Consider the following 24,231-nt stretch of genomic DNA (forward strand, 5'->3'; position numbering starts at 1 on the left):
TAACAGTGTAGTAACTTTCATGGTTATCATGCAAAGTCTTGCAGACCAGTAGGGATTTATTGATGCCACCACTGCTCTCTAGGTTTAGCCACTGAACTCTGAAACTGGGGGTTTGATAGGCTTGGGGAGGAGACACCTCTTTCCCTATGGACAGTGATGAGTCCAGAAATTGCTAGAGTTGTGGTTGCAGCCAGTCTAGACACTTAGGACAGTCAGTGCTTCCAGCAGGTCCCCAGCACAGACACCCACACCAGCACCCAAATTACAGGACAGAGTTCTTTATGTCCCTGGGAACTGTGGAAGCAACTGGCCTGTGTGAGCTTGTAGGTGCTCAGCTGTTGGCAGCTGCATCTTCTGTAAAACTTGCATGTTGCCAGGTGCTTTACAGAGCACTTTGGGCTAGCGAGAGATCAGCTTCAGTGCTACCCAAGAGTGCTTTTTAGCTGAGAAAGCAGATGTGAGAAACTGGCTTCAAGTGGTGCAAATAAATGTTCTCATTCTTAATGTGCCTGGAAGTAGCTTCCAGGATGAGCTGCTCCATCCATAAACCTTCCCAGGGATTAAGGTTTAATCTTGTTAGATAACATAGAGTAAAATATAACAGCAGTTTCTATACAAATAACAAGTATATGGCTTGTTGCTGCTTTCAGACTGCAAATGCGCAACAGAAGATAGAGTGGCTGGTCAACAAGGCTGTGTTAAGGTTTTCCTCTGATGATGAATTATAGAAGACCTTAAGCAACTCGATCTTCCAGCACCTCTTCCACCTAAAGCGCTACAGCTACCACATTAAATAAAATCAGCAAACTGAAGTTCACTGTCTTCTTTCCTTCTTTCCCTCCAGGCACAAAGCTTCTTATGCTGTCCTTTCTACAGTTGTGACATTTTCTGTATCAGTTGCTAGGGTGTAATTAACGGACTGCCTACAAAGGGGAGGGACACTGCCAGTGCTGCCTCCAATGCTTTTAAGAACACGTAGAGAGATCCAGTATGATGTGAACATTTTTTTCCTCTGAATGCTTTACTTCGGTAATACTGAACAGAACAAATGGACATTTTTTAATTTCATGAATGTATTTAATAGAATTTTCCAGTAAACAATCAATGATAGTGATTGGTAATTGAAAAATGGCCACATATGCTGTGCATCAGCTTCAAAGCATGTCAAGTTCAGACTAAACCCAAATCTCATTTTTGCATTAAAAACTTTAATTACTTTCAGAAATTGATTGATATAAGGCAGAAATGTTGTGGAGGCAGATCCCTTCTTATTTTTTGGCCACCTGATCCATTAACAGTCTTGGATCACCTTGATAAACTCTCAGTGTTACAACAGGTTGGGCTTCTTTCAGCCCAACAATTTCCAATAAGGCTTTCAATTAAAATGCATAAGGAATTTTCTTGCCTATTAAATGTTTATAAAGTAAATGAAGATGAGAAGTAGCTGGATTCAGCAATAATAAATATCAGACTTTAGAGAGTTTCATTAAACTCTACTCAGACTCTAACTAATAGTGATCAGATAAATACAGAAAGGATGACACTGAAGCAAGTTTAACTCCTAGAGCTAGACTTCTTAGAAACAGCAGGCACAAAATTAGCCCAAATACATTAAAGCAATGCTTAGCCTTTTATTCAATACAGGAAGAAGAGGGAAAAAAACCAAACTCTCCTGTGCAATGTTACCACAATCATTGTCTTTTACAACCGGTTAAATGAATCCTGAAAAGTTAGAGCAAGTTTTACTGTAGTTCTTGTTGTTCTCCCAATATTTCCTGTGTGTATTAGTGTTGGACTTCACAGCTCATTTTCCAGTATCTGACAGAAAATACAGAGGCAGGAATGGTGTGTTGAAGGACAATACTTTAAAAATTCTGTTAGGAGGAAATGAATCAATCATTAATACATAGAGGATGTCCTCCTATGTCAGACTGGCTGTGAAAAACTCTGGAACTAACAGCAAGTCACTGGTTAAGAAAAGGGAGAGTCCCAACAGCACCAGTTGGTAAAAAAAATGAAGGAAAAAGAAAGGAGCATAGCTTCTGATAGGGGATGTGAACTGAACACTAGCAATACTTCTGTTTACATAGAGGCTGCAGTCTTTTGTTCTATGTAGTATACTTCTAGCTCCTTATTTCAGCAGGTTTACATGGCTCCTTTTTTTTTTATATACAAAACGATTAGTTTTCTTGTATGAGACCAAATGTTTATTAAGTTTTGCTCTTTTATTATTTCATTCAATGACAGTAATTTGTTGTTAACCACCACATGTTGATCCACTTCTACAGATTTTTCAAGCAGAGTTCAGACACAAGAGTATTTTTATCTCTGTTAGGGTGTGAGTCAGATCTTTCTGTTCTGCCTCTTAGCTGCTAATCTATGGTCCATCCTACATTCCCTATGCTCCTCTCTGCCCTTGCATCCTCCTCTCCCACTCGGAAGAAGGATGTTCCAGAGAGGAGGGAGGACCGGCCACTGGTTGTGCTGCCTTCTTCCTCCACTGTGCTTCTGGCTGCCTCTCCCTTCACTGGTGCTGTTGCAGCCCCATGTGAGCAGTGTCACCAGACAGATGTCCTGCAGCTCTTGCTACCTTCTCCACTGCTGCTGCCTGAAGCCATGCCTGCCTGCCTGCCTGCCACCACCGCATCCTCTTGGACACCTCAGGTGAGTCCAGGGAGACTTGCTGCTGTCTCCTCACCAATCCTTTAGCACTGGCAGGCCTATGATCTTACGGCCACCAAACGCAAACTGTTGCTCTTTCACCAGTGAGATATTCAGGTGCGCAACAGGAAGGTCTACTGAGCCCAAAGTATTTGTTTTCTCAGGAAAAAAAAAAGCATTCTTGAGCCTCAGCTACTGCTGGCCTCCCAAAAATGCTCACAGAAGTCCCCCTGACAAAAGCTATGAGAAAGTCCAGCCCTACTTAGAAGTATTAGATGACTTGAGGGATCTCCTGAGTTGTGAGAATTTTGAAACAAAACCATTTTTCTGCAAACATAACCTTTTGAAATAACTTCCTTTCCTTTGTGATGAGACATCATCAGCTTCATCTGCATTTATGATGTCAAGAACTCGAAAAAGAGATTTGAATGGACTGAAGGGATAAAGCTGTACTGTTACACACTTAAGGTTTGGATCTGTATAGCTGCAGACACCATCAAATGCTTCTTAAGTATTTTAATATTGAAGTGGTTATTTTCTTCTTACTTGAATGAGACTTGTTAACCTGTAGTTACATACGATAAGCATCTCTCACCAACACATCATCAGGCAGCAGTACCTCCCTTAGCAGCTCAGAGCTCAGGCACCCGGCTACAGTCAAGCAGTTGAAAGAATGTGAGCTCCAGTCTAGCTCAGTATTTGCATAACATTTTTGTTTTAACCTCACATTTCAAACCAAAATGACAAGATGCCTATTAAGAGTATATGATCAAGCAGTGCTACAGAACTTGTGGGTTTTTTTGTTATTTGTTATGTTTTTTTTACAAGTACATAAGCTTAGATGAAGCCAAGTGAATTCAATTTGCATCAACAAGGAAAACAATGAATTAAAGGTACATACACACAACTTTCCAAGTCCTGATGAAAATACAGGCCTAGCTGTAGAATGTGCATTTAACTTTGTTTGCAACCTTTTCCCCCTATTCTGGAACTTGTAATTTAAATCACTGCTAACTGGGCATGACTGCAGCACCTGCTCTGCCTCCTGCTGTTGTCATTACATGAATGATTTTTTAAATTCCTTTTGGCTTGCCTTATGCCAAAAGTTTTCATAGCAAAAAGTCCCAATCAACAGCATCTCCTAAGAACACACTCGCATGAACTGCAGTCATACAAGATTTCCTTAATCCAAGTACTGATAAAATTGTAACAATATTCAGATCATTGTAGTTCATGTACAATGTCACTGTAATTCATTAACAGCAATCACTTAAAAAGCATTTTTTATTTGAAGCTGTCTGGAAATATTCCTGTGATTACTGGGGGAGAAGAGAACACACTTTGTCCTGTATTTGTAATGATCATTAGGTACTATTAACTCTTTCTTGATTTAATGGAAGAGTAGCTCTTGGGGTGTGAGAATTTACTCCAATCCAGAAAGTCTGTGTCTGTTTTAGTTGCAACAGAATCCATTAATCCACTGCATTATCCACTAAAACCAGGATTATTTTTACATTATTTATAATAATGGGTTAGGCAAGAAAGGCAATGGAGAAGAAAGTGGTTGGTTTGTGGGGCTGTGTTGCTTTTGTTGTTGTTGTTTGGTTTTAATGTCATCTACTGGCAGATATGACTTTTGCAGCTTTTGCTAGTTCATGCATCAGGTGATAGGACTGTCACACCAACACATCGCCAACTGGAAATCTACACAGACAATTCACCCCAGGAAACAAAGTTGGAAGAAACAAAGGCTGGAAGCCCAACTCCACCTGTCCCAGTGCTACTGAGCAAACTCCCTGTGATTAGCCTGGCCTCAACTATTATTATGCTTACTAATTTCAGGCGATACCTGTGAGGCAGGCTTACAACCTGGTTTCATATAGGACACAGTGTCAGCTCACCACCACAACCCTTCTGTGTGGAACTGCCCCTGGCCCCACAGAGATCCTGCTTGGGCACAGGCTCCCCTAGGCCAGGGCTGGCTTTCCATGAAGAAATCCGTATTTCAGATGGCTATGATTAATAATCACTTCCTGGACTAAACAAAGACCATTTTTTATCAAGAAAAGGTGAATACAGGCCCCTTAGGTAGGAAGCATTATTTATTATTGAGTGTTAAATCAAACTGTTGACCCAATGGGGTAACAGATGCTTCAATTTAAGCAAATGCTTAGGTGATTTACGAGAGAGAGAGAGAGAGAACAGTGTTTGGGATCTTGCCAGATATTGCTCTAACTTTTGAGAAAATTCTCTTCCCATTCTGACAACTGCACATAAAACATCAGTTGTTACTCAGTCATGCAGAAGTGGTAATTATTTGCAACCCCAGGAAAAAAACACAGATGATGTACACTGCTGAAGTGCACTTCAGAAAACAAAATCTAGTCAAGCATAATCACAAAAGTGATCTCCTTCATTTAAAAAAAGCAGAACAAGGAGGTAAGATTTACTCTTGGGATGATTCTGATTTGAATTAAAGATTCATCAAGTTCAGTAATTAAATGCTTAACAGAAATCTATGAGATGCTGATAAATCGGTTGTTCCATTTGCCATGTGTATAGATCTGCTGTGATTTATGGCTCATTATTTTGCTGTGATTTCCCCCTTCTCCCCATTCACCGTAACCCTACTATCCTACCACAGCAGCCATAGGTTTATTGTGCCTGTTACAATGCTTTGCTATCACTGAAGATATTTATTCAGCTGTTTGTGCAAAAGGTAAGAAACAAAAACATAGAGGGAAATAGGTTAGTTCTACTGCTGTCATAATGCGCTAAAAAACTAATAGTAGTATGAAAAATAGAGCTTCTTGTTTATTAACATCCTGAATTTGACTACCAGCCATGGTTCATAATATGCTTTGAAAACATTTTGGGGAAGTTTTTGTTCAAAACAAAACCAGAACCACCCCATCCTAACAGCTTTAAGTAAGAAGCAGAGTCTTAAAAAAAAGAAGGAAAAAAGCCCCCTCAAACCATGGTCATAGTTATTTGAAGGCATGATGAAAATGAGGCAATGTTACAGAATTTGTAGTGGATGGAAAGGAGCGAGGAAGATGATGCAGCTGGTTTATGGCCATCCCACCAGCTGCTAGCTGAAGACCTTGCTGTTGGCCAAGGCCATTTAGCCTGTGTAATGGTTCCTCTGGACCAAATGCCATTGTGATGTCCCCAGTGGTGTTCTGGTCACCTTGTGGGAGCTGCCAGAAACTCATCACATGAGTGAGATCCATGAAAGGCAGGCTCATAGTCTCAGCTGCCGCCTCTGCCTCCTTGTGCACTGGGTACTTGTTAGTATCCCCTACAGGCCCTGAGGAAGCTTCTTCCAGACTGATTTTGTGGAGAGACTGAGGTTCTGTTAATGGCAGGTCCTCTGGAAGATGCACATTATAACCTTTAACATCCACTTTTATTGGTAGATTTTTGAGGGATGCTGCTGCAAATGAGGTAGAACTAAGGTCGTATTTATTAGGCTGATGCAGGTTCAGGTTGGTAGGAATGGCTGTTGAGCATGGTGTGGTATGGACAGCTGGAAGGCTGTCTGCACAGCCCATCCTTTGCAAGTGGGGAGAAGGGTCAAGAGGAAGGGCAGTTGGTAAGCTTGGCTGGGAATGAAGAGTGTATTCCTCTGATTGTGAACTACTCAAAATCCCATTCTGCACAGAGACACTTTCAGGAAAAGGGGACAGTATGCTGGCATCTTGTTTCAGTCTTAGTGGAAAAAGCTGGTCAAGGAGACCCACTGAGTCACCATTCTGCAACCTGCTCTTCAGCAGTTCTTGTGGATGGGTCTTCCTAGTATGGCGAGTCAGGTGGTCTTTCCGCCCAAACCTCTGGGCACAAAACTGGCACAGAAAGTCTTTGCAGCCTGTGTGAACTACCATGTGACGCCGCACATCTTTACGAGTATAGAAGTGACGCTCACAGTGGTCACACTTATGTTTCTTTTCTTTTGTATTGCCAGTTGGTCTCCCTGCATGGCTCTTAAGGTGTTCCAACAAAACTTCAGTACCACCAAACTCCTGGGCACATACCCTACAGGTAAGGTCCCCACTGGTGGCTGCATGAAGAGCCAAGTGTCTCTTATAGCCTAGCTTGGTGTTGTACTTCTTGCCACACTCTTCACACTTGAAGGCCATCTTGTTAGGGTCATGAGTCTGAAGGTGATTCTTTAGATGGTCTTTCCTGTGAAAGGTCTTTTCACAGTAGCCACACTGGTGAGACTTCTGTGGAGAATGAATGGCTGAGTGCCTAAGACAAAAAGAAATAGACAACAGAAGTTATCTGCATTTAAATTTACTCTAGTACCTTTACTCTGGCAGCTCTAAGACTTGAAAAAATTGTCACTCCTGAAGAAAGGCATTTTCACAAGTTCTCAGATTATTAGTAATAGCCTAACTTTTCTGGGGGAAGAAGGAAGGCATTAAAGCACAGAGCAGGTTGAAACTGCTCAACGTAATCTTACCAAGTAGCCGCCACAGTTGCTACTCAGTTTTCTCCAACTCTACCAATTCAGGACTAATAAAAACTGGAACTCAGGGATTAACTGTCACTAGGACACCCCAAAATAAAGAGATGTCCTTATTTTTTTTCTCACGCCCCCACCAGAAAAGGAGTGCCTTTAGAGCTGTACCTGAGCAGTTTATATCTGGAAATGAAGGCTTTTGTGCATCCGTGCTGTGAACACTTGTAGGGGCGCTCCGCTTTGTGCACGTAAGTGTGGACTCTGCGCTTGTTAATGGAATCAAATATCTTCCCACAGAGTCGGCACGGGTAACTGTCCGGCTGCTTCACTTCTCTTCCCTTCAACAGTGAAGACCGGCCATTTCTCCATTTAGGTATAAGCCTCACAAGGGCATCACAAGGGCTTCCTGAGCTGGCACAGCTAAGCTTCGCAGCAGAAGAAATGGTCCCAAAGCACGGAGCAATGCTTTTGCCTAATGCAGCTCCTCGCAGTTTCCCTTTGAGTTTGCTTTTTGCTTTTATGGGTCCCAGTTTATTTGGTGGTCTGATCCTGGTGGTCAGGACTCGGTCTTTATGGGTGCACTGGTGAGATTCCAGCAAAGCAAAAGTTGTGAAAGTGCCTCCACAGCTGGAGCATATCCAAGGGTCTGCGGGCTCTTTCTGCAATGAGAACAGAAACAGGTTTTTCTTATTAGCCATTCTAAGGAAAGGTCATTCTCACTTCTCATCTTCTGGGCTTTGCCAAGAGTTGTTGTTGTCTCTGACGATACTTACTTCAATATACTACCACACAGCTTTTCAACTGGAAATGGATTCTCTAGGAGTCTACAAACTCAAAGGAAAAAAAAAATGGTTGGCTAAATAACAACTTCCATGTTTTTGTTTAGTGTTTATTGTAACAGTCCTGAATCCTTCACCTTTGTTTTTCTGTGCCTACTGAATTTCAGAGTCTCTACATATGTTTGTTTTACATAATTACTCATAAAAGCAGTTGCAAACTGTACTTTATCCTTAGACTGATGCAATTTATCTGCTATTGTGACCATACATGAATTAGGTGGGGTTCTCCACACAAATGTAGTTTAGCCATACAGGATTTCCCTGTATTTTGGGCTGACTCCATGGTTTACTAGACAGCAATGGTCAACGTCTGCAGGCCAGACTTCCTCACATTTGGCATCAGACCTCCTTAAATTCAACAAGAAACACCTTTGGTTTGTGGATCTCAAGCCTATCCTGACTTAGAGGCATTATTGTTTTTTGGTAAACACTGCATTACTTGAAAGTACTATTTCCATGGAAAATGAGTTACACTGGATTCAGCTGAATTCACTTTAAATATTGACATTCTAAAAATTCCACAGAAAAACAATTACAAAAAAAAACCCAGTCACTGACAAAATATACTTCAAATTAATACATGACCATGTACTTTGTTAACTGTCTCTATGTTTTACATAACCTTCTCATAACCCATATTTAGTTTCCCTTGCTTTGGGGCTATCTTGCTCTGGAGAGCATGGTGAGTCTATGTCCACTCTGTCTGCAATTACAGATTGAGCCCTCCTCTCTTACCCATGTCTGATGCTGTGGCCCTCCTACACCTTCTTTCCGGGCCTCATACATGAAAGCAGCAATGGGATTACTTCCCTTCCTGTAGCACCTCTGAATTCCTGGTTCATTTGTATTCCCTGTTTAACATTTCCTTCTAGCTTAGGTATCCATCTTCATGGCCACATTTTCAACATGTAACAATTTTTTCCTATCAGTTTAAGGATTCCTATTGTCATAGGAGGGGAAGGTATTAAGATTAGAAAAGTTACAGTGCAGGAAAGACTGAAATAATCAGTGCATCAGCTGACCATCTGGACAAAGCATAACAAAGGTGACCTGATGAAAAAAGTCTGAGGCTGGACAGCTTGGTTATATATAAATTAGTCTTTCCAACACATCCCACTTACTTCTGGCTAAATCTAATGGCTCCATTGGATTACAAACACAGGAAGAGTAGCCTTTCTCTGAGTAGCTGTTTGGTTAAAATTGCTCTTGGCTTTGTGGTCTACCTTAGCATTACATGAGTTACATAAACAGAGACAGCATGTAAATAAACCATAATTTACTATGGCTGGTGATGGCTTATATGCAGATTATGGGTACTTACTGCTACTGGAGGCAAAGGACAGACATCAGATTCTTCTTTAATGAAGACTGCAGAAGCTTCCATAAATTTGGCATAATCGGCAGCATACCATACTTTCAATTCTGTGTGCGGTTCAATTGGCTGTGAATGGAAGAAAATGGTACATGTTTACTTGTGTCAGTTTTCCTACATCAAGTAATACACAAGATTGGAGGGGTGGGAGTGTGGGAATTTTTGTCCTTACCCAAGTTGCATTCTTTGAATCTCTTTAAATCTTTGGTAACTTAGTTTCAAGATTTAAGCACTTTTTGAGCATTACTATGCCCTAGGGCTTGTCACTTTCACAGTTTCTAAAAGCAGAAATGTGTATGTACAGATTGTGAGGGTATGAGTAGCAGGAGTGGTGCCTCAGCCCTCATGACCTTTGCTCAGTGAGATTACAGAATCAACTAAGTTGGAAATGTATTTGTCTGTGATGTCCAGCCATCCAGCAACCTTTCCAAACTATATCCTATGCCTATTCCTTGTTATCTCAAAGCCTACTGGACACAACACTTAACTACAGGTACAGGCAAAGGAAAAATGCCTCATGAATGCACAACAGCTTGGATGCATGTTGCACTCACTGAGCACGGATGCAGTGCTGATCAATATGTAGCCTGCAAGTGAAATTTGCATGTATCCATGCACTAGCTCTAATGTGTCAGGCTCACTATGCATGTGCGTTACTGCACCTCTGCCCTCTTCACTGAAGCCTTCACACACAGGACTAAGGGAGCCTATAATCTGCAGTCTCTCATTCAGTCATGCCTACCCAAATCCTCCCTTGGACTGGACTATGACCTCCTCTGACAAATACTTTCAGTCAATAATACAGCAAATAGAAAAAGAGAGGGATGATTACACTTGCTGGCTAAAGATCTATTAGTTATTTAAAAGCAAAAGAGAGAACTAACTTTGGGGTCATGATTTATATGACACCCCGGCTCTGTACACTATTTTCTCAATCTATAACAAAACTCAACATTGTTGCAACAGAGGTAGAGCCAATATGCACTGTACTTCTAGTTTTATTTTAACTAAGCTAAACTTGTGCCACCAAAAAGAACAAACTAACATGGAAGGAGAGCAGCTGAGTCTTATTCCACATGACAAATAGGATATCTTAAAATGCACTTATTTTATACCACTGGTGTTGGATAAGTGGGGTAGGTGAAAGACAACTTAGATTGCGAATGCTGACAAATGACAGGTAATTGTGTGTATAATGTCAAAAACTGAACTTTGAACTCCCAAGCACAAGCCTGCTTGTCAACTACAACCAGTATGGGTTGGTTGTATGTTTTGATTAATACCTGGCCTAAACAGAAATGGTACATGCTGAATTTTCTATTCAATAAAAGACAAGAGGCAGGGCCATCTCCAACTAAGAGGCTGATCATCCATTCCACTCCTGCATATAGTCTGTTTAGATGGAGGAAACCAAGCCTGGGGGAGCTCCATAGAGACAAATGCCTGGAGGTGTCCCAAGACCTTGGCCGGTGACCACTGAGACTGGTACCCACAAACAGCTGTACAGCATGATACTGTCATGACCTTCTGCCTGACACTCCTGGACAAGTGGGAAGCTGAGACCTAGACTCTCTCCAAGTCTCCTCCTTGCACTTGGAGGGAGAGCAAGTGCATCAGTGTAATGTAAAAGCTCTGATCTCAGTAAAACTGAGATTAAATACCAGTATCTGAATCCACAGCAAGTTGTCATTTACTCTGTCACCTGTGACAATAAGAGAAAGTGATGGCAGTGCCCACATGAAACCTTCCTGTGATTAGACTGAGAACTGCAGATGATTTTTATTTCCTCACAATTCTATACTTTAAAAAAGTACTTATTTCTAGGGACTGCAGTATTAGTTCAGCAAGTATGATAATGGTGCTGTTAGCATGCCACTTGCAGGTATGCTTTTGTAGCTGATTTTTCAAGTCACCGAAATCCCATATCTTTGTAGAACAGTGGGGAGAGGAGCCAATCCTTTTGCTGCCAATTTAACAGACTTTATTCAAAGTATTTTGAGAAAATACCTTCATAACCAAGCCTAAGGCAGGCTCATGCTATGACCAGCAGGATGTGCCTACGTGTAGCAAAAGGCTATCACTTTCACTGACCAGGAAAAAATCTGCAGGATGCCTGAAGGACATTGAGACTTAGGAGAAATAAGCCACAAGTCATTTCCTATGATACGCAGCATAGTAACGGTTCCAAGACATATTCTTCATCCTAAAATACTCTTCATGTCAGTATGCATGTCAGGATGCAACTCTCCATTAATGCCAATAAGCAGAGTTCTGCTTAAGTCAGCAGAGAGCTGGACAATAGTATTTAAATTACACTGGAAACTCTAAGTTACCAGTTCATAACTACAGCTTCTTAGAAGAACATTTGTTAATTCTTTCCAAATACAGTATTATTAATCCTGGCAGTTTTACAAATACAGCATACATTTAAAATCAAATTGAAACCGTGAATGATTTGGACTGCACAGCCTAAACAATGTTTCAGATTAGCATATACTGGTTTACGTTGATTTTGTTTTAAAAAAGCAATAATTTTAGTTTGACTCTAAAAGCAACTATACTTCATACTGTTATAAAGGACTTTGAAGATGTGAAATGTTATCACTATTAACTTATTTTTACATCATCACTGTGTGGTAAATATTTTTCTCACCATGAAGGTGGAAAACAAAAACAGAGGAACAAAAGTAAATACATTTCTGTGGGACAGCCACAGAAATACATGCCAGTCTTGGAAATTAAACTGAAATGGTGGATTTATAACTTCTTTTGACTAATTTTTTTAATGTTGCTCACAGTGATTTACAAGCACTAACTTAAAAATTAAAAAGGAAAACAAATGTTTAACATATAGACTTCATTTTCTTAAGGGTATGAAACAGTAACAAACGTTTAACATATAGACTTCATTTTGCTAAGGGTATGAAACAGTAAATTCTGATTAAAACAAACCTTGCTGAGAAAGTGGCCAAAACAAAACATAAGACTTAATGTTCCACTGTCTTTTATAAATACAGAGTACTTTGTTCTGTCTCCTCAAAGGCACAGCTCAGAATATCACAAACTGATCGTTTCATGGCAACATTGCAGTAAATTCTGCAGTTAAGTTTTCAGAGCTTTAATCAGCACAGAAAATAGCATGTAAAGAGTTTACTCAGCACCTGTGCCTGAGCACCCGGTAATGTACTCAGAATTTGTCTCAAAAATGTAATAAAGGAAAGGAATGTCTTTGTTCTTTCCAGTATGAAGTATTGTTCAATGTAACAATGCTAAATAATCTCACTATGTATGTATCTGGAACTGAAGAAGTTTACAACATTTATGTTTAAACACTGCCATCACAAATGATATTTCTGCTTCCTTCTGCTTGGTTTATTCACTACCCACAATAGCAAGTACACACCACCTTTTACTGGAAAATGCCATATGCTGCTTGCTTTATTCCAGATTAAGTGATATAAAAGGTGTTTTATAATAAAGATCCATTTAGCAGAATATAATCAATCTTTCATCTGTAAAAGTGTTAGTCTTTCAGGAACTTTGCTTATAAATTTCCATTTGGACGACGGTTGAAGCAATGTGAGTTTAATTACCTTAACAGTTGTGAAGTAGACTTCTCCACAGTGCTGATAAGCCACAAGGGTCTGTTCTTCTTGGTTCCGGGCTAGCCGGACAAACATCATCCAGTTTCCACAGTCTTCATTGGGAGTGTCCAAAAAATACTTCCCTCCATCTTTCAATACCTGAAACAAAGGAAGAGGACAGGAGAAGGAACATGATAAAATAAAGCCCTGTAGAGAGGCACATAGTTTTCTTTAGATCAGAATCACAGTTATCAATTATTTACTCTCTCTTGGTCATACGTTGTGGTTGTTTTGAACTAGATCACTCTGGAAGAATACCGAGTGCAAAGGAAAGTGAGGAATGAATACCTGCTGAGCACCCAACTAGTAAAATAACTGCATGCTTTTGTATTTCCAGTTTGTATTTCATAATTTTTGTGTTATATAAAGATAATACTATAAGAACTAAGTGCAGGCAGGTAGAAAGATAAGCTTTGTGCCTTAATGTACTTCCTGAGTACTTGATAATCTCGAACTTCAATGCTGTATTCATACTACATTTTGAGCGGCACAATTGTATAGCTTGTGTAGTAAGTCCAAAGAGGTAACATACAATATAATGGTATTTTAACAGTCTTCTCTTTTTCCCCTTAACAATGTAAAAGTAAATACAAATGAACAATTGTGTAAGAATGATTTTTTTCCTTTACTTCATTCTTTGAGACTCCTTTCCAAGACATTGCATCTCCAAGACAAACGCTCCCAACCTCATACAAGACAATTGCTTTTCTGCAATATAGTCTTAAACATGGACAGCTGAAGCTGCACAACAGAAGTCTGCACAGCACATATCTGTTCTACCAACCATGTAACTGAGAAATTAATTGCAAAAAACCCACTGTATTTCCATTGCTTCTGGGAACTATTTTATCAAACTCCATCATGTGTCTGATGAAGACATCTGCCTCTTGGACAAGTCTGGTCACATACTCAAAATGCTGCTAAGGAGAATCAAGGCAGCCACTGCTGTCATATAGGAAAACTGCACTCTTTTGAAGAAACAGTCCATTCATCAGCCAGAGCTACGCTTATCACTGTATGCTTTTAAGCAAATGCGGCTGACTGATAGAGGATAGGGTGTGGTTTACAATGGCTTGGTGAAGAGGAAGGAACTGGGTGCTTAGCTCATCCATGCTTGCAAGCTGGTTAGAGAAGTACTTTTGCTGCAGAAAGAAAAGCACTAGCTTCTGCTTGTTACAGAAGTATGTTTAATTCCACATAAGAATGAAAGTGTCTCATAAAAAGAAGAGATTTATTTATGGAGAAGAACAAATCTTCTCTGGCATCAACTAGCTATGAAAATCCCATAGAAGGATAGCATTACTTTCCTGGAAGATCATTCACGTGACTTCCATGAGCAAATGAAGTTTACAGCAACTACTGAAGCTAATTACTTTTTCTCTCAAATGCAGCTACAGAAGTATCTGTATCTATGCCTTCCTCCACAACTCACAGTGTTTTCCAGTCCCAAGCCTCTGGAGAAAGCTCAAATGAAGGCATAAAGCATGTTAGACAACAGCTGCTGCTTGTTCCCCTCTCCTTAGGGGGTGAGAGGACCTGATTCAAAATGCAGTCCTGATGGAGGCTGTGGCTTAACCACAGATTTGCTGTATAGCAGGTGTGCCCAAGCATGATCCCATGCAGCAAAATGCAAAGATGGGTCTAGAAGATTACAATCAAATATCACTCCCAAGGAATTCATGTGGGAAAGCATGTGCATGTAGATGTGTCTAAGTTAGGTTGGTCTTGACAGACCATGGTTTATGCTGGATAAAGCACAAACAACAGTGTCACAGTCCAGATGAGACGATCAGTATCTGCACATGCAACAGGGGGTGGTACCAGCCCAAATAACAACCTAACTAAATAAACTGAGTTAGTGCACGGTGTGTCAAAGTTTATATGTAATCACATCGTTAAAAAGTGCTTCCCCATCCCTGCACTGTTCCTCCCTATTAAGCAAGTGTCTTAGCACATATTTCTGTCACTATTGCTAACTCAGTGAATAAGCTTAACCCTCCTCCCAGTGGTATGGTGTTAATCATAAATCCTATTTTTTTATCTGGGTAGACACTACTATCCTTGGATACTTTCAGTAGCCATGTTCTGTGAATTATCAAGAGCTGTCAGACTGAGAGATAAATCACTCTGAAAGTGGCAAAACTAGAAAGCAGGAATGCAAACTTCTAGAAAACACAATATAAATTAGCGTTTTGGTACTTCAGGTTATGCTGTGCTCTCCAATAATGCAATTTGCATTCATACATACAGATCAGGAGTAAAATTCGTTCACTAAATCAGACAGCAAACTGAATGGTTAAATGACAAGAATATGAACTGGTTAAAATACATGAATATGAACTGTTAAAGAAATATACACACTTTATAGTAAGTCACTGGGTTTTTACCTGCAGGACTAGCCTGCTGTCATCATAGCAGGTCAGTTTTGTAGACAGTTGACCAACATAAGGACCAAACTGTGTTCTCTTCTGTATTACTTTCTTTGCAAATACTCCAAGGACTATGAATTAAAAAAAAAAAAGTCTAATGTTAACATATAGATAACAAATTATTTCTTTTATATTGACTGTTGTGAAAACGGAGATAAACCCAACAGTGCAGAACACATGGATTCTTCTTCTAGACAACCCAGGTAAATAATTCTAATGGGAAGAATATAAAAAAGGATTAAAATACACACAAAGCTTTTTTAAAATGGGCATTACACTGCATACAAAAACCTAAAATCATGACAGGATATCAAACTGAGTATGCTACATGAATTTGTTGATACTTTTCAATCTAAAAGCTGATGTTATCATAGTGCTCTGTTTGTTGACATAATCTGAGGTTGTTCTCTCCCACTGTGAGTTGAGAGAATTTATAAAACACAACATCAGTTCTGTTAATCATTCTCGTTATTCCTTTGCCTAATACCAATAGTGTGACATAAGATGTATCTTGTCATTCTCTTTTTGAAACACAATCTAGGAAAGACTAATTTTACACAAGATAGCTTTGGAAAATTTGCACACTAAAGATGTTGTTCCCATGTTCAAGTGTGAGCATTCAAATTTCCCTGCCCTCTGAAGGAAACAACAGTTATTCTAGAATATGAACTGAAGATGGTGCAAAAGGTAAATTAACCTCTTGTGTTGTTTTGAGTTTGCAGGGGTGGATGAGGGATGCTATTTATCATTTTGTTTCTGACATCGAATACTCTTTCCTGTTTTGTATGCTTAGGAAAAAGAAAAAAATGATAATGTAATAGTGCATGCTATTATTAGACACAAATTCAACATTCATTAAACTTGTATTGACTGACAGAGCTAACTGCTCACAGCTAAATGTCACACCAGGTCTGGCTAATGTCCTACCGTCAGTCTTCATCAGTGCACTGAAGTTACTAGAAGTCAGTCATAAAAAAACAGTAGCTGACTGTGAGCTTTAGTTTTGCTCAGCTGAAAAGAAAGTAGTCTTCATACTGTTAATACCCAGTGATTATGACTTGAGTTACAAAAAAAAAGACAGTGTTAGTCCTTTTTCTCAAATGTGGGAAAAAGAACTAAAATACTTACTCTGCTGGTTTCCAGCTCGCAGCTCCAACACTCGCAAAGTGAGGTAATGAGGTAGGGTGAGACGGGCTCGGCTAGGAATAGCCCTGTCTTTAGCCCTGATGAGTGGTCCGTGGAGTTTGCATTCTCCTATAAGGCTTTTACCACAATCCTCACACCCTACAAATCCAGAAAAGGTAGCCTGTTAATAAAAATGACATACTGCTCTCCAATAAAGCCATTTCTAATTCTGTCAGCTTGAGAACACATCTGGTATTACCAATGATTTTCTTCACACCACTGTTCTACCTTAGGTAGTGAAAAGACTCTCTGCAATCCAGAACTGAACAAGGACACTTTGAAATAACATCTCCAGTTTGTGCATTCTCTTTGTACAAATTGGTGGGTCCTGATCTTCAAAGATTTATACATGTTTATTTGGAAGTGTTGCAAACTGTGCTTCTGAAGACTAGAATGGCAGCAAAGCTGGAGCTTGCAGCACATACACCTGTAAATCGAGATGCATACATTTATACAGAAATGAGAAGGGTAAAGTTGCAAGTAATAATAATAATAACCAAGGTAATTTACAGAGATCCAAGGAGTCCAAGAAAGATCACTGTAACTTTGTGAGCCTTCACATACCATTCTCAACAGAAGACAAGAACCTCATTGTACCATGAAAAATGAGTACAATGAGTCTTACAGTGACAACTCAGTTGACAATCACGCAAGGGCAGCCTTCTCATAGACATGCTGCCTGTGGAAGTAACCAGAAGGGGCACGCCGCATCTCCCAGTCATTGGTTTGCAACAGTGACATCTGAAGGCTGAATACACAAACCATCCAGAGGAGTCGTTAATGAGAAATACATGTCTGCAGACTGACTTTCCCCCAGCACAGTGAGGTATTTTTGGTTCACTGTAGCTCAAACTGGTTGCCAGGGAAACTCATACAGAGCAGAAACACAACTGAGCAATGAGACTCTCAAGCAGAAGGTCATCCTGGCACTGGTGTCACACAGGGCGATGGGAAAAATGGGACTTCTTGCACAAAACCTTTTTATAGACAGTAGAAACCAAACCAGTGAGCCAACAACACTTCACGACTGAATCAAAAGGAACAGCTGATATTGGTCATCCATGACTACCTCATTTTGTTTTACTTCTGAAAACTCTGCTGAGCAAGTTTATTCAGTAAGCGACAGTAAAGAGCAGAGGAGGGGAGCCAGAACAGCCCACGAGAGTCCAAGGGAGCCATGAGACACTAGCAGAGACTGCAGCAGGAGAGGTTAGGCTTCACCTCAGACAGGGGCTTGTAGCTAAACAGAAGCCAAGAGAAGCGTAAGAGCTCATGCGATACTGCCTAGAGAGACATTGGAGATCATCTTCGAGAAAGGACAGTAGCACCACAAATGCCATATTCAGGGTAGCTCAAAAAGGCTTCAGTTTGTAAATACAAGCAGGCACTTCACTAAATTACATGCCTCAAGAGCCTAGTCCAGAATCGCCCCAAATAAGCCTGAAGTGTTCATACTGAGTGCTCTGGGCTCTCCATCAACTCTAAATGAGGAGACTTGCATGTTGGTCTGGCTGTAGGCACTGCAGCAGTCCACAGTTTTCAATCTGGGAACCGTGTAATAGTTTTCTTTTGCCATGGCTCCCAGACTGCACACCTGCACTATGAACAGCTGAAATACATGTTTTTTTGCTACTGCTACAGATAAAGAACATAGCACTCTACAGCCATCACTTATGATGCACAAAAAAATAAACTATACAGATGCAAGGCAGATTCTTCTTGCTACACACTGCTTTATGTACCTGGAAGTCCTTTACAGAGAGACTGCAAGAAAAGAAAAAACTTTCTTGGTGATCTAACTTAACTTTTAAATAAATTCCCATCAGTCTATGTCTTCCGAGGGCAACAAAATTATTATGGCTTCCTGAGCTTACCTAGAATAATAGTGACTTTGTCTCAAGTCAAACAGCTCCTGCTTGGAGAGTTGTTGTATGCAAACTGCTGAAAAACATTACCAAAAGTAAAATGGAGACAAAGAACCGCTGTTCAAGAGAGGATGTATCTAATCAGAAAGTACACGACCTTATCAATCTGTGCCATGCCTCTGTGATTCATCACTACCGAGCTCCTGAGCAAACTCTCCAGCTGCCCTGGGGTGGGAAGCTCACTGAAAGGCTGGAAAAGGAAAGCAGGGATAAAGGGTCTCCCTTGAACTGGCCTCCAAATTAGGTACTCATGCCCCACCAGCTAACCCACCCTGTACCTCCGGAGCCAAGATGTAAGGTCTGAAATGATTTGTGCGGTTTAGATGCTTAGGAAGAACTCCTCCATTAATTAAGGATTGCTTTACATCTAAATGGTGCCGAGCATGCCACAGAGCTTAGTGGCCACAGAGGTGACTCTCCAGGTGGCACACTAAACTGGCCTGAGGAAGCCATCAGCTAGCACTGAATGAAAAGAGCTGGAAGTGTTCTTTTAAACAATTTGCTAGTCCGTCTTGGGATTCTGATCTGCATCACTGTGTGGCACCTCGAACTACGCAGAGCTGCCCAAGGCTTGTTCTGGGATTTTCTATATTTCATTACATGTGATGTGAAGATCACTAGATGATTTAGCTATTTAACAGGCATCCCAGAATTACATTCACCACACAGAATTTCTATCCCCACACCAGCATGTTAATATCCATGACTCTGAATTTACTGCACACTAAAAATTGCCAGCTGTAACAGAAACACAGGACTACCCTGGGGAGTGGGGGTCTTTGTAATTTCTTCCCCCTGAACTAACAGAAAACTGTCAAGTTCATATTCTTCCTTAGAGGCAATTACAGACCAAGTCGCAATCCTTTGTATTTGAATGCTAAACTACAGATCCCATTGGTGAAGAAAGCATGCGTTATCATAGCTGCAGCATGGCACTGGTTTGCAAAGCTCACACAGATTTCATGTCCCCTTTTAACTTGGCTCTTAAGCAAAATGTAATTTGCTCAACAACAGCCTCAGAACACATTCTAACCTGTTTTGACACATGGAGCATCCAGCTATGGAAACAACACACGCTTGGTTGTATTAGCACTAGGAATTAAATACACTTGGTTAGAAAAATCACCTGTGAAGAAGTTTTTTTCTGCTTTTTGTGGATGCTTTTACGGATTCCTTGCTTCCTAAAATTGCATTTACACAAGCAAAATTAATGGATTCAATATGTTTACAGGAATACTTGATAATGCGCAAGCATGAAAGAAAAACTAAAACTGCCCCCATTCCTCTGCTTTGCTGTGATTTAGATAAGCAGACAACAAAAAGAAAAAAATGAGATTCACACGAGTTACACGCTGTTAAAAACCAGATTGTGTCATTTACTATATCTTTAAAGCAGCAGTGCTATATTGTCCCCCAGAGGGTATTTCTTTGTACTTTCTCTGTCTTTGCAATGATTATGAAAAAGTTCCAAATAATGCTTTTTTATCTATCTGAAGATAAAACTACACAAGTTAGCAGATCTTGTAGCTGGTAAGACTCTTAAATTGCTGAATTCCACCACAGCACTGGGGAGGCACACATACAGAAGAGCCCATCACAGGTGCAGGTCCAGACTCTGACCAAGTTGCGGGTATGCAACCACCACTTTATTGCATGGATGAGGTGCTCATGCCCTGCAAACAGGCTAAGAGAAGGGTACATGGTACCCCTGCGCCTGAATGCATCTGCTCCTACTTCTGCCCAGCCACAGGGAGGCACGGCTGGCAGCCATGCTCTTCCCCTGCAGTTTGGGTCACCAGAAAAATTACACTCTGCTGCCTGCAGGATGCATTCCCCCCACATGGGCTGACCAAAACAGTCATCAGCATTCCCAGGGACAAGAATGAACTGTGAGTGTGGCTTACCTGTACCGTTCTCACGATGCTGGTGCTTCCCCCAGTCCAAGTCTAGGTCTCGGTGACAGCTCTCCTTTGCCACAGACTACAGCTTGCCTTCTCCTCCAGCTGGCTCTGGAGCGAGCCATGCTGCATGGGGACAAGCTCCCGTGGCCAGCAGTAGCCAAGCCTGTGCAGCAGCTCGGGCAGGCTGGACTTGAGTACAGCTAACAAAGTCACGTTTCCAAAACAGCAGCACAGTCGGAGCACAGTGCCACCCCACAGGCACAAGCCTAGTGCTGAGGAGAGCTCGTTAGTGTGGGCAAGGAGCCACAGGCTGCGGTTAAACAAAGTCCAGCTGCAGAGATAACAGGAGCTATACATAGCCATACTAGGAACTGCAATCACTGTCATGATAGCTCGAACATACCACCAGTTCCTCGACCAATCCGTGGCAGAACACCACTTTTTAAAACCCAGCGCTAAAAACTAGACGCCTGTCAGGCAGTCCTGCATTTTCTCCAACCTCTACTTTCAAGCAAGACTTACAGCACATGAACACTCCAGTGGACAACAAGATGCCTGCAGTACAATTTATGTGCCCTGTGAAGGCAGTTAAATCATTCATTTTAAAACACCCACTTCAAGGAAAGATGCCCCGCAAGAAATGACTGTTGGCTGAGCAGCACCCAACATTTGCTGTGCTGTTTTGCAGCAGTGGAATTAGATCCCATGCACAGTGGGAACAAAGATTGGTGTACACAGCAGTTCAAATCCTAGCCTAATTACAATCATAAGATTTGCATAGAAAACAACAGTAATTTATCCCAGAGTAAAACTGTACTGCTCCGTTAGCTTTGTTCAACTTTCATGTAGAGGAATGCTGCAAAAATACCTTGTGGATATTTTCTATCTAAAATATATTGCACGTGCAATACACATTTACACAAAGATACATGAGGTTTTCCTGCCCTGTGATTTGCTCTGTAGCACTTCTGCTTGAAAACCTTGTTCTACAATATATTTGGCAAAAAATTCAAAGTACTCAATTAGCAAACAGTTAATCCCAAGTTATTTTCCCATTATTGTGGGCCACTGCCACATTTCCTCTGTGAAAAATGTTTATTGAAAGCCTTACGTGTCCCAAGTTTGATGTGCAAAGTGCATTTACAAGGAGGCTGAAGCTCTTAACTGATTAATAATTCATCCTATTCATATTATAGCAAACCAGAACTTGTTATAATTAGCAGACTTCAGAGTAATTGTATTCAAATCTCATTAGCTTCTGATATTTTGTCATGCTCAATTTTCTACTCACTGATCTTCACTTTTTAACTGTAATAAATGATCCCTGGTCCAACACAAAAATAGATTAACATCTCCTTTTCATGTCTCTTCCATCTCATACAACAAAACCTTGTATTAGCAGAGTTACAACTGCTCAGATATGTGTATGAAAAAGATAAACAGATCAGGAAACCACACTCCAGGCTGACTTTGCAGTCATAACTGGTCACGTGAGCAATGAATGGAAACTTGCACTTTCATGTACCACACAGCATATTATTTGGGAAGCATGTATTGTATCTTCCACGCTCAAAATAACACACACCCCCAGACCAAAAAGGTTAAAAAAAGGGGGGGGGGGGAGGGATGGGGGGACGGAAACCGGATTTATTCCTAAGCAATTGAGAGGGAAACTTTCAACAGATTTAAGTGGTGAGTTCCCACGTCTTTGACACACAGAGACCCTGAAGCCTCTCAGTCTCTACCTGGTGGCACCAGCACAAATACCGTGGGACACAGTGCTGCAGCCTTGTGCTGCCAACTGCCATCCCTGAGCCTGCAGGCAAGTGGATCAGAGTCCCTGAGAGAGGGAGGAGTAGTCCTGGTCCTGTGTAGGGGTGAGCAGCACCCTGTGAGTAAACACCTATGCCTCGCTTAGGACCCACTCTCCCCAGGGAGGAGAACAGTAGGTGGTTTGCAAACATTCCAGTAATCATTCTTAACATTAAATATATTCATGAATATGATCTCACACTACTGAAATGTAAAACTTTAAAAATTAGATTACTGTATTTGGAGACAAAACCAGACAAATAAAACAGCAAACATGCCTTACTGCTTCCCTATACGTTCAGTCAGACCAGCAGGTCAAGCTAATTCCCTAAAACTGGGACCCAGCACTGCAGGCAAGCCCAGCCCTTAGGCACTTTGACTCAGATGCTGCTCTGTAGTGACACTTTCCCTCACCTCACCTCCATCCTCCCCTGCCTTTGTTCCCAAGAAGAAAGAAGATTCAGAGGGAGGGCACATCCTTGGGTCTTCAGCAGTGGGAGATCATCCACCACGGTACCCACTCCTGCCTCACAGCCTTATGATCCTGTCTAGCACAGTCTGTTCTTATGGAAGGATGCCCCCAGAAGGGAGGCTCAACACTTACCTAACTGTAAAGAAATCGAATGCAAGGCATATATGCATTTTCCTGGCAGACCCCAGTTCCAGTATGTACAATCTTCAGAACTCTAAGACTATTTGTTATACAAACATATAGAAGATAGCAACAATTAGGATTCATTACTATTTCCTAACAGGGAGAAGTTGATGACAGTAGAGCACATCTGGGAACACTATGTTTTTTGCCTGGACTATGAAATACTAGAACAGGCATAGTCAGAAGGAATTTAACCAGCTTCCCATAAAAAGTCACCCTCCCACCAATCCCAGTGAAGCTTTCTAATGTGCTCCTTAGTGTCTAGCAAATCCTGGGAGCAGAACAGTTAGACAAGACTCAAGGAGCACAGCCAGGCTGTGAAATTCAGCAGTGTTGACTGCACACAGCAGCTTCAGCAGGTTAGACAAGCCTGTGCAGCAGGATACCTGTGATACTCTGATGTATCTTACAAATTTCACAGCTAGGAGGAAAAACAAAGTTACCTTCACTGTTTGAATACCTGAAAAGGAAGGAACTTCTGAGATTTTCCTGCAAACTAAAAGAAATAAAAAAGAAAACAAAATCTAACAAACCAAACAGCAAGGAAAGTACATAGATGTTTATTCTTGGTAGGTTTGTTCATTAGAAATTAATTGAGATCAAAGCACTGACTGCTTAATTGAAAGCTTATTTCAAGAATAATCTTTTTTTCTGGTTATTCTTGGGACTAAAATGCATGTGCCACAATTCTGGTACACCACATGGGGTTTGGCTGCCATCAGAAGCCATACGCATAATGAGCATAGTTCATGTGAAGTCACTTCCCACAGTTTACATGTAATAGCTTCTAATCAGCGTGAACAAAGGAACTTCTCTCATTGCTGAAAGCTGAATACATTTCAAGCAATCAAATTGAAAAACGCAGTTTGATTTTTCAGCATTTTTTTAATTCCTTTTCTCCCTCCACTGGCTTGGCATGAAGTCATACAAAATTAGATCCAGAAACCACAAAGGAGGTTAACAGCAAATTCACAGAAACAACTACTATTTTTTATGAGAAACATCCTCAGTCAGCATAGCCTGGTTCTACAAAATGCCCAGCAAAACCTTACTGAGAGCCAAGCCTTTCTGTTACACTGCTCATCTCCCCCAGCAGCTGGTCCTGGTGCAAGGCTGTAGCTCCTTGCCTTGCCTGGGATACCTTCTTGCTTTAGGTCTTCACTAGCACTGTCTAAACTACATTGTTTTCATTCTGCAGACAGCAAAACTGAAATACCCCGTCCACAGAAATACAGACAGCCATCAAGAGAGTCATATTCAAACTGTTCATAAGCACCCTGTGAATTCTGGGCCACATGTTGCACCTCCCACAGCAAAAGTAGCTTTAACTGGTCCTCATGCAC

The 24,231-nt window shown here is 41.0% G+C and overlaps 1 protein-coding gene across 1 annotated transcript in view; it reads right to left on the minus strand.

Moving 5' to 3' along the window:
* Positions 1–1,607: 1,607 nt before the first annotated feature.
* PLAGL1 (PLAG1 like zinc finger 1) overlaps positions 1,608–24,231 on the minus strand; it is a 48,956-nt gene continuing 26,332 nt past the window's right edge. Inside the window, exons 3-8 of the mRNA XM_034061173.1 lie at positions 16,539–16,694; positions 15,369–15,481; positions 12,931–13,080; positions 9,287–9,406; positions 7,295–7,785; positions 1,608–6,912 (exon numbers count right to left, since the gene is read on the minus strand). Coding sequence (XP_033917064.1) covers positions 5,649–6,912; positions 7,295–7,785; positions 9,287–9,406; positions 12,931–13,080; positions 15,369–15,481; positions 16,539–16,694 — 2,294 coding nt within the window. The 3' untranslated portion in view covers positions 1,608–5,648. The remainder of the gene's footprint in view (positions 6,913–7,294; positions 7,786–9,286; positions 9,407–12,930; positions 13,081–15,368; positions 15,482–16,538; positions 16,695–24,231) is intronic.

This window comes from Melopsittacus undulatus, chromosome 3 (assembly GCF_012275295.1).
Source record: "Melopsittacus undulatus isolate bMelUnd1 chromosome 3, bMelUnd1.mat.Z, whole genome shotgun sequence".
In the NCBI taxonomy this organism is placed as follows: domain Eukaryota; kingdom Metazoa; phylum Chordata; class Aves; order Psittaciformes; family Psittaculidae; genus Melopsittacus; species Melopsittacus undulatus.